The following is a 10,318-nucleotide window of genomic DNA, read 5'->3' on the forward strand; positions in this document are numbered from 1 at the left end:
TGTTCTGTGAGTAGGCTGTATGGTCTGGTCTTTATCAGCAATCAGGTCTGTGCTGATCCATTAGTTTCTCAGGAGCTCTCGATTGCACTATTATAAACTGTTGTAGAAAGGACATTACATTTACATTATTTACTGTAGAGTGTCACAAAAATGAGGATGGGTTCCCTTCTGAACCTGGTTCCTCTCAAGGTTTCTTCCTCATATCATCTCAGGGAGTTTATCCTTGCCGCTGTCGCCTTCGGCTTGCTCATTAGGGATAGGGATAGATATGTAGTGTCTTTTTAAAGGTTTTAAGTTAATCTTTATTTAAATTAATTTAAAAAAATTGTTTATAATTGTATATATTCATTTATTTATTTTTATCCTTATTTTTTCTTCTTATTATTATCATATATTTATTTCTTTTTTGTCTCTCTTCTGTTTCCATACTTCTGTAAAGCTGCTTTGAGACAATGGGAAATTGTTAAAGCTCTATACAAATAAATTGAATTGAATAAATTTGTCTTATTTTTCCCAGCCCCCTGACCTCCACGGTGTCAGTAAACAGCCTCTTCTGGAGCAAATAACTAAAGTACAGCCTTCTTTTCTGTGCATTTCTCTCTCAAAATGGCTACTGCAGAAACTCAGAGTTGGGAGATTAGTGGAGTTCATAGAGCGACCTCTGGTGTTGTATGACTAAATACACACAAGTCTAGACAACTTGGACAAAAAACATGCAATTTTACACTTCCAGACCTTTTGAATAATCTTTAAAAAAGATCTCAGATTACCTCAAAGAACTTACAGCACAATCCATCATTATTTAACTTAAATCAATCTAAAAAAAATGAACACATTCAACTTGAATTCAGGTTCTGTAAAGACTTCTGTTATTTTACATGTTATGAGAAATAGCTATTTTAGTATAGTATAGTGTATATAGTAGCTATAACATCTCTGTTGCTCTGCAGCACTTAATGTTGGATTAGTTTCCTTAAATCTATGCAATATTACACTAATATTTATTCTGCAACACTTCTGTTTTTAAGACTTCAGATAACAGTATTTTCAGTTATGTTTATAAGTAAATTATAATTTATACATACATATTATACAAACCATAAAATATTAACCCTGTTACTGTCACTTAACACTTTTACTCTTAATAAAAATCAGGCTCAAAATTTACAGGGTTGAGTTTTTAAGCATATAATAAGCAAACACACAAAAAAGGGCTAGCTAACGTCCATGCTAATGCCATGTGGACATACAGAGCATTCCACAGATTCACATCAACTATATTTAGTTGAAATTAATAAATTAATCTCTAATTTAGGTAAGAATGATGAAATGTGAACAGTTCATCATCATTAAGGATCAAAATATAACTAGAAATACAGAAAAAAAAAAGAATTAGCAAACTTGCCTTTGTCTTCTCATAGCATTCAGTTATTTAAGACGATGTCACTTCCTGTGGAACATGTGATATGTGGAATATTCCAAACATTTAAAAGGGGTGAATGTATTCAGGATGAGACTAAATAAAATTCAAAATATTTTTTTTCCTCGTTTATTATGAATTGAACAAATGATGGATCTATAAAGTAATAATAATACAAATGCACAAAAATAATCATTAGTGTTACTTTGGCAAAAATTACTGATGGTTATAATTTGCACAAAAGTGGAAGAGTATTACAAAATAATGCTCTGATTTAATCTGTATTAATTTTTAAAAAGAAATTTTCCACATGGATATAACACAGAGAAAAATATACAGAACGATACAAAGCCCTTTTTCCTTTTTAAAAGCCTTTATTAAAAGTGATCATCTCAAGCCTTAGTGCTTTGACCCTCAGTCTCATTCGGTCTTGTTTAATTAATTAAGTGCCATAACATCATCATTACAAATAACAATTATACATTTGTAAATAATCAAATCTTTATTATTTGTTATTTATTATTACTATCATAAAAATTGTAGAACTGATTGGGGGGCACAGTGGCTTAGTGGTTAGCATGTTCACCTCACACCTCCAGGGTCGTGGTTCAATTCCCGTCTCCGCCTTGTGTGTTTGGAGTTTGCATGTCCTCCCCGTGCCTTGGGGGTTTCCTCCGGGTACTCAGGTTTCCTCCCCCGGTTCAAAGACATGCATGGTAGGTTGATTGGTGTCTATGGAAAATTGTGTGTGTGTGCCCTGTGATGGGTTGGCGCTCCGTCAGGGTGTATCCTGCCTTGATGCCCGATGACACCTGAGATAGGCACAGGCTCCCCGTGACCCGAGGTAGTTTGGATAAAGCGGTAGAAAATGAATGAATGAAGGTAGAACTCATTAATTAATAGACACCTGAAGATTGTAGATTCTGATTGGACATCAATATGTTTAGTTTAATCTAAATTCCATTATTCAGAGTGGATACAGATGTGTGCTTGTTTGTGAGAAATATAATAAAGGTGCTCAGGCTCAAAATTATTGGCTTCCTCCACTTTCGTACAGCGATTGATAGCATGGACAAGGCAGTTGGGAAAACTTTTGCTCAGAGACTCCACACCACCTTTCTCGTGCTCTATTTGATCCTTTATCTGGATCTTGTCGAGTGGTTTAGGGTCTGCAGTGAAAGACACCACAACCCTTATTTTATTACCCCCCAAATATTCAAAATAATTGTCAACTCCACTATTTATATGGTGCTTCTTCCCAAACAGAAACTTCCCAAATATGCTATCATCATCATTAAACACCCGGACTGACCAGGAGACCCAGTAATACTTCTTCACAAGAGCCTCCAGTAGGAATTTAGTAAACTCAGGGTCGACACTGATCTGCTTGTCCAGGAGCATCTCATCTATATCAGTCTTGGCTTGCTCAGCAAAGTTGTTCACACACTCATCCACTGCTGCCTTCATGCGCTTCTCCACGTCCTCCATGCGGGCAAGCCATTTCTTCCCCATTTCCTCATCTACAGTGTCTCTCTTTAGTGCAGCGTAGCCCATCAGTGAGATGATCCCAACCACAAACAGCTTCTTCAGGCTAGTACAGAATTCCTCCACTGCTCTCCTGCTCCGCTGCTCGGTTTCCACTATAATGACCAGCATTGTCCGTCCAGAGGTCTTCATGATAGCATTATATAAGCAGTCAAGGTTCTTTTCTCCCTCAAGTTCTTCAAAGAAGATGAGGAACTCATCTCGCTTCAACTTCTTATTCTCAGGTTTGGCTGTGAAAATATATTTAAAATATTCATACTGACTGTTTATGTTTGCATAGTAGTTGAAGTTCAGCTGGTTCACAGATGATCGCTGCATTGCCAGGTATGCGTTTGTAATCTCAGCCTTGTTCTTTTCCAGCTTCTGGTTGACCTTCACAAACTGCTCAGCAAGAAACCTAGCCTCTTTGCCCTCTGGGTTGCTAAGGAGCTCAGCGGAGACATTCAATACTGCCTCCAGGATGGGATTGAACTGGCCTACAGTGGCTGCAAGGATCTCACAGACTTGGCCTAGCATCTCTACTCCCTTTTTGATCTTGTCGCTGTTCTCCATAAGCCTTTCTGCCAAAAGACTCATATTGGACGTCAGGGGATGAAAGAGGCTTCTGTCTTAATCTGTTAATGGAGGCAAACATTCTTTTTGTAACACAATAAGAAATGTAATTTTAAAACCTTTCTCAGGAAAGTGATATCAAAATCATCTCCAGAATCAATGCAGCCTTATGTAAAGATCAGATTTATTAAAACTTTACTGACATTGTAGACAAATTGTTAGGTCAATAGTTAATTCAAGTTCCCATGATCTGTGACCTTTTCTTATTGTATCTATTATAAACCAGAAATGACCAAACTGACATGTACAAATATGTCTTTTTGACACCACTCTTTGTTGAACTTTCTATTTCTCTCACTCACTCATTTTTTACCGCTTATCCGAACTACCTCGGGTCACGGGGAGCCTGTGCCTATCGCAGGTGTCATCGGGCATCAAGGCAGGATACACCCTGGACGGAGTGCCAACCCATCGCAGGGCACACACACACACTCTCATTCACTCACGCAATCACACGAACGTGCTAACCACTAAGCCACCGTGCCCCCCCAACTTTCTATTTAATATCTTAAAATAAATAGAAGAAGTAAATAAAAAAGCAGCAGAAAAAAGGCTTACAGTTATACGGAGTAATGTACAGAGGTGTCCTCTTTGGTGGTCCAGTGAAGCCAAGCTGTGCTGAAGAGCTGCATCCACTGAAGCTCCATGTGCATTTATACACTTTGGGTGGCCTGCATCTCCTGCATGTATGGAGGGAGGGGAAGTGATGGCAAACATTTTTATTGCCTTCTACTCTGCTTTGTGAAACGGTTTGGGATTACAGCCACTGACCTGTATAACAGAGAGGCTTTTTCCCAGGAATTGTTTTTATCTTTCTGTTGCATGATTGTTTTCTTCCAGAGAACAAGGATGTGGATACATCTTTATAATGCAGTAAATCTTAACACTGGTGTGTTAAATAGAATTTTGGAGGAGCTGCCTACAATCCAGATAAGCCGGACAATCGTTTTATTGTCAGTCAATCCCGTGTTTGTTGCATCCAGAGAGAAACATTACTTGAGAGTTTGCAAAAAAAAAAAAGATAAAGAATAAATCAATTGGGATGGGATTCACAAATTTCTCGATTCTGACTTTTGTAAATGTGCTTAATTTTTTAGACCAAACCTTTTCTTTCAGCAGCAGGTTTGATAGTAGTACAGCTGCCCCATACACAAATTCATTAATATTTAACTTCATAGTAAAGAAATGCCTAAGCTTTATAACCCACAATTGTTGACTCAACTGGGTTACGCAGCATAGTAAATTTGTGAGATATTACTCTTCTACAAACAGACAGTTTATACAGACGCACAAACAGGAGGTGAAATATGCACAGGCTTGTTACAGTCCTCAATAATGGGCCACTGACTGGATTGGTTCAAGATACAGATAATAGTATTTTGTGCTTTAATAAAGTTATAATACATGTAATATTTTTGAACGCAAAGTAAAATATGGACTTTGGTTTGCATGCCTTTGCAAAAATGAAAGCGATCTTGATAGAAATGTACAATGTACAAATATCCAAAAATATCCCAAACTCTGAACAAACAAGACTCTGTTTTAAAGTGGGATAGAAGGATTTTAAGTGTTTTTGGATAGAAATCTATGCAAGAATTTCCAGGCTTTACATGCTAATGTTATTCTTTGTAAAGATGTCACTATTCTACTGCTGCAAAACACGCTAATTTGCATATTGTTCTGTGGAGTTTTTACCTGAACAGATTGGAGAACCTGAGGCTTTTACATTGACTATATTAATAATATGAATTAATCTAATGTTATATGATTTTAAATATTTTAAGGTCTGCTAATTGTGATAAAATGATACTTTATTGTCAATAAAACCAGGCTCAAATATTTTGTTGGTAAAGGAAATTTATTTTATTTTAAATTTAATCAATTACACTGATCACAATACTTAAATTGTGAAGGTTTAGGTGCTGTTCAAATAACAAAGCACAGAAACAATACAAAAGGAGAAATTGGCATCACTCCTTCTCGTTACACTCGTCCAGGGCTTCTTGCATCTTGGTCTGAATATCGATTAACTTTTGGCCCCATTCTTTCCTGATCATCTCCTGATCATCTTCAATGACTTCCTTGTAGGCCATCTCTGCAATGAGGCCAATGTAGAAGAGGTAGGACAGATGAGCACATCTAGCCTCCATAATCTTCTTGTTCCTCTTGCAGTTATTTTGATAAAATTTCAGTAGTGGCTGCCCGAAAGGACCCTGGTCTTCCATGATGGCATCATAGTACACATTCAAATTCTTTAAGCCCTTTTGATTTCTATATATTTTCTTAAATTCCTCTCTATAATGTTCACTGTCTTCAGGGTCCTTCCTAATGTGGTCCATCATGTTCTGGAAAGCTTGGTACTGGAACTTGATGCTGTTTTCTGCCTGACCATAGTTTATCTCAATCTCTGAAAGTTGGATCTGGTCCAGCATCTGCTCGGTCTGCTGAGAGATGCTCTCCAACTTGTCATGAATCTGCTGGAACTCCTTCTCCAGCATCTTGATTTTGTTATCTTCTACCAGTGTTTTCTTCACAGCACCAACTATTGGGGTGATAATGCCAATCAGAGGGATAAAGGCAGAGGCGATGACGATCCCTTTCTCCAGGCAACCCAGCACTGTGGCTACAGTGTGTTTGATTTGAATCTCCGTTTCTCTGTCACTAGTGTCTGAAAATCAAAGAAGGACAAATGTATTAAAGAGATGTTTTTAAGACGCTCAAAATATAACCAACCCAAAAAAACACAACAAACAGCAACTTCAGTCCAAAATGACATGAGGCAGGTTGGTATCTTACCTGCCATGATGATTGAACCTGTTCCTTTCTTAATGGTGCTGCTGTGTACTTTATCAAGCTCAGGAGAGAGGACCTTGAATGATCTTCTTGACCGCTGCGTTATATATATGCAGGGTAAGGGAGTGACTCATACCTGAGAAAGGCTCATTGTTCTCTTTTTTATTAGGGAGGTATTTTGGTGACTTTTGTCTTCAGCTAAAGTCCAACACTGCCAAAGTCCAACACTGTCTTCACTATGGACGTCTGTGCTTTAAAAGATTTACTGATTAAATGTGAACAGGGAACATCATAATTTGAATAATATTCTGAACATATTGTTAATTTTTGTTCTTTTAAACATTTAATTTACTCATTAACTTTTCCACTGCTTCTAACCTGTATCTGTTCAATTTACTCTTACTGGACCTAACAGGCCTCGGACAAACCCATTCCAGCATGACAATTCTACTGGACACAAAGTGACGTCCTTAAAGAAATGTGTTGCCAAGACTAGAGTAGAAGAACTTGAGAGATCCCTGGCTTGCAGACTCCACTCTAAATCATCCCAAAGGTGTTCTATGCAGTTGACAGCTCATCCAGGTCTATATGGACCTTGCTTTGTGCACTGGTGTGCAGTCATGTTGGAACAGGAAGGGTCCATCCCTAAACTGTTCCCGCAAAGTTGCGAGCATGAAATTGTCCAAAATGTCCAAAAGATTTTCCAAAGAAACAGGAAAATAATTGAAATGGCATTTTGAAATGACTATATTCCTGACCTTGTTGAAGAAAATTCCTTCAAGCACATTACGTCTCTTGAATGCTGCGTTGAAAGAACTTTTGCCAGTTTCTCAATTGGTTTGTAGACCCACCACACCAAACTATTCAGCCAGAACAGAGCAAGAAAATGACATTTACCTTTAAACTTTAAAACACGGTTTATTTTATATCTGAGGAATTTTACATTTTGAGATGTTTAGTAGACAAATTTTGTGCCATTATACAATTTTGTCCCTTGATTAATGAAATAATTTACAGTGAATAAGGTGAAAGGAATCACTTGCACTTCCTAAGCACCTCCTGCATCTTCTCTTGCACTTCCTCCATCTTCGCAGCCCATTCCTCTCTCAGGCCCTCTTCGTCATCACCGATGATCGTGGCGTAACCCATCAGAGCGATGAGGCCAATGCAGAACAGGTAGGTGATGTGTGTGCACAGGCGTTCCATCACTCTCTTCTCTCCTTTAGAGTAAGTCATGTAGACGTCGAGGATGGGCTGGCTGAACAGCTTGGGCTTGCCCATTACACCATCGTAGAGTGTGTGCAGGTTCTGGTCGCCCAAGTCGTTGGCAAAGCTTTCCTCAAAATCGTTGCGCTTGCTCTCCACATGCTCGGGTCGTGCCTTCACCACCTCCATAAACTTACGGAACTGGTTGCGTAGGTTGTTCTCTACTTGGTTGTATTGCCCGTCCAGTGTCTCCTTCTTGATCTGGAGCAACGTGCTCTGGTTTTGCCTCGAAATCTCATCCAATGATCGGTTCACGCTGACAAACTCACGTCGAAGGGTCTGAATCTCCTCGTCATCCACATGGTGGAGGATGACGCGAATCAGTGAGCCTACCACACCGAAGATGGGGTTCACCACAGCAGCTGCGGACGAGATGGCGGATACACACTGCAGTGCCTTCACCAGGCCTCGCTTCAGTTTGTCTCTGTCCTCTGAGATCTCGATGTCATCCATGGCCTAAAACAGAGTTATCGGTCTGATGGGGAGAAGAAGAAATAATTGCAAAGTAAAATCTACCTTTATTCAGAGCACTTTGTTTCTAGTAAAGTTAGATCCCGGATTAGACTCTTATTGGGGTTCACCTACGTTTGTGTTATTTTTAAAGCTGAAGTTAAATAATGCATTGAAGCTATGTGGCACCTAACTGGAGGAATTTGGCAGAAAGAGAGCAGGTGAAGCCTGAGAACTGATGCAGAAGAACGGTTCTTCAACAGCTGAAATGGGAAAATAGTGTCAGTGAAGGTGTGGAGGAAGTAAAACCACAAAGTGGTTAAAAAGTTAACTTCCTGTGTTTACATGCTTTCACACTAATGCAGACAGACCTAAGTTAGATGTAACATCTCCCAATTTACAAATAAATGAAACGTAGGTAGCTGCTTCAGGCTTAAAGATCAGGGGTGGGAAACATTCCTTTTTTTAGCTAAACTACTTTGTGATTCTTTGGAAATGGTTATTTTGCCATTATTTTGGACGTAACATTGATTTTATTTAGATTATTCTTTGATCTATTTATGATTGCTTCTTACTATTTTTTTACACTGATTACATTTTGGATTATTGCTCATTAAATTAATATTTTTATCACAGCCGTCTTGACTGGTTCTCTTTAATCCTCTTTTTCTGGTAAGGCTATTTAATCTTTGACTCCTCAAATGTGTGAATGCAAACATTTAATGTTAGGAAATGATCGAATTTATTTTAATTGTTTTATTCTATAGAAATTGAGGATAGAGAATAGATGGAATTAGGGCTAGGGATTGATAATGTACAGTAGTGTGTGAGATGAGATTTCACTCTAGACACATTTAGCTCTTTAGGATGGAAGCATCTGTGTCCTGAGGTTTAAACAATGGAGAGTTTAATACTATATTTACATTTTCATGAAACAGTGAATTGTTCAAAGTTTGTAAACATTTGTTTATTTATCACAGACTACAACCAATTAACACATCAATAGCATTTTTCACCACACTGCTTTATCTTTAAAAAAGATTTGCTTTTTACATAAAGTTATGCAGCTGCCCAATATAGAGACTACGTCTATGCCTTTCAGGATAAACTCATGTAAAAAAAAAAAAAAAAATTGTAAATCAACCAAATTGTAATCATACTGACTACAGGAGTGAACTGAAAGAAGAAAGGAGGTCAGAGAGCATAAGGATCTTACCTGGTTTAATGTCTGTAGGGTTTCTTGTCCTGTGTCGAGGGTAAGGTTGGGACTTGTATCAGATCAGCGCTCGCTGTGTTAAACAGGATGACGGGGGTGAATCGTGTCACTGTGAAAGCTGCTAGCGGAAAATTCATGCTATGAAAAAGTCATTTTTGACTAAGATTATTTATATTTTCCAGAAGAAAAAAAAGGCACAAAGACACTTTGATACACACATTCATGTAAAAGGACTTGTCTTTGTTTCTGGATAAGACTGAGATTGATAAGATTTATTAATTAGCTTTTTAATTACATCTGAGGAAACTTCTGTCTTCATTTTCATCTGAAATGGTGAAACACTTGAGATTGTCAATAGTTTGTGTGTTTAGGATGCAGGACTTTATGCAGTTTCTCTGGTATTAATGACATGATGGATCAGAGTCTTCGGCCTCGTCGAAAAAGAGTTTCCAGAGAAACATGAAAGAAACTTTATAGGCACTTTATAGTCTAGTCAATGGTTAAAGGTAGTAATGTTAGAATTAGTGATACAGTTTAATAGAAATGACTCTAGTAAGGCATTTTTAATTTTTTTTTTATTTAATTTTTTCAAATTCACATTTTCAAATATTCAAATATTATGTATCGATTAATATATAAAGATGAAATATGTTATTAATTCTTTTTAGAATACGATTCATTCAATTTATCTGAAATGAAAATGTAAAATGAAATTTTCACATTAATCTCAAATGTATTGGTTGTCCATACAAAATTCTGCCTCTTTAGTTTTGTCCTGAAGCTCTGAGGAGAATAAAGGAAACTAATAATAATAATAATTACATATACTGTATATATTGACACTACATTTAACTGTGATCGTAATTGTGATTGTATTACATTGTGAAAGTAATTTCAATAAATTAACATTTCTAAGGTAAATTATTAATTTAGTCTACGTAGCTAATAAACAATAAGGTGTAAACATAACTAAAAGATCTGGCACCCATAGTAGTAAGTTGAATCCGAGGTACCAC

At 37.4% G+C, this 10,318-nt stretch overlaps 3 protein-coding genes across 7 annotated transcripts; all 3 read right to left on the reverse strand.

The window, feature by feature from the left end:
* Window positions 1–1,491: 1,491 nt before the first annotated feature.
* LOC132840536 (uncharacterized) lies at window positions 1,492–4,583 on the reverse strand. The gene is made up of 2 exons (XM_060862244.1): window positions 4,136–4,583; window positions 1,492–3,579 (listed from the first exon to the last, which is right to left on the reverse strand). Exon 2 carries the CDS (start codon window positions 3,539–3,541, stop codon window positions 2,384–2,386), a length of 1,158 nt encoding a protein of 385 aa, XP_060718227.1. The 5' UTR covers window positions 3,542–3,579; window positions 4,136–4,583; the 3' UTR covers window positions 1,492–2,383.
* Window positions 4,584–5,416: 833 nt separating this feature from the next.
* Window positions 5,417–6,792, reverse strand: LOC132840391 (protein rapunzel-like). The gene is made up of 2 exons (XM_060861989.1): window positions 6,374–6,792; window positions 5,417–6,245 (listed from the first exon to the last, which is right to left on the reverse strand). The coding sequence occupies exons 1-2, from the start codon at window positions 6,378–6,380 to the stop codon at window positions 5,548–5,550; spliced, it is 705 nt and encodes a 234-aa protein (XP_060717972.1). The 5' UTR covers window positions 6,381–6,792; the 3' UTR covers window positions 5,417–5,547.
* Window positions 6,793–7,268: 476 nt separating this feature from the next.
* LOC132840394 (protein rapunzel-like) lies at window positions 7,269–9,876 on the reverse strand. Of its 5 annotated transcripts, XM_060861999.1 has the most exons (3): window positions 9,303–9,876; window positions 8,222–8,349; window positions 7,269–8,111 (listed from the first exon to the last, which is right to left on the reverse strand). In XM_060861999.1, the coding sequence occupies exon 3, from the start codon at window positions 8,087–8,089 to the stop codon at window positions 7,406–7,408; it is 684 nt and encodes a 227-aa protein (XP_060717982.1). In that variant the 5' UTR covers window positions 8,090–8,111; window positions 8,222–8,349; window positions 9,303–9,876; the 3' UTR covers window positions 7,269–7,405. The 5 variants fall into 5 exon arrangements, with proteins under 5 accessions (XP_060717982.1, XP_060717984.1, XP_060717983.1 ...); XM_060862001.1 differs by lacking the exon at window positions 8,222–8,349 and having other exon boundaries at window positions 9,303–9,875; XM_060862000.1 differs by having other exon boundaries at window positions 7,269–8,349; window positions 9,303–9,875.
* Between the last annotated feature and the right edge of the window lie 442 nt (window positions 9,877–10,318).

This window comes from Tachysurus vachellii, chromosome 25, assembly GCF_030014155.1.
Source record: "Tachysurus vachellii isolate PV-2020 chromosome 25, HZAU_Pvac_v1, whole genome shotgun sequence".
NCBI classification, from domain to species: domain Eukaryota; kingdom Metazoa; phylum Chordata; class Actinopteri; order Siluriformes; family Bagridae; genus Tachysurus; species Tachysurus vachellii.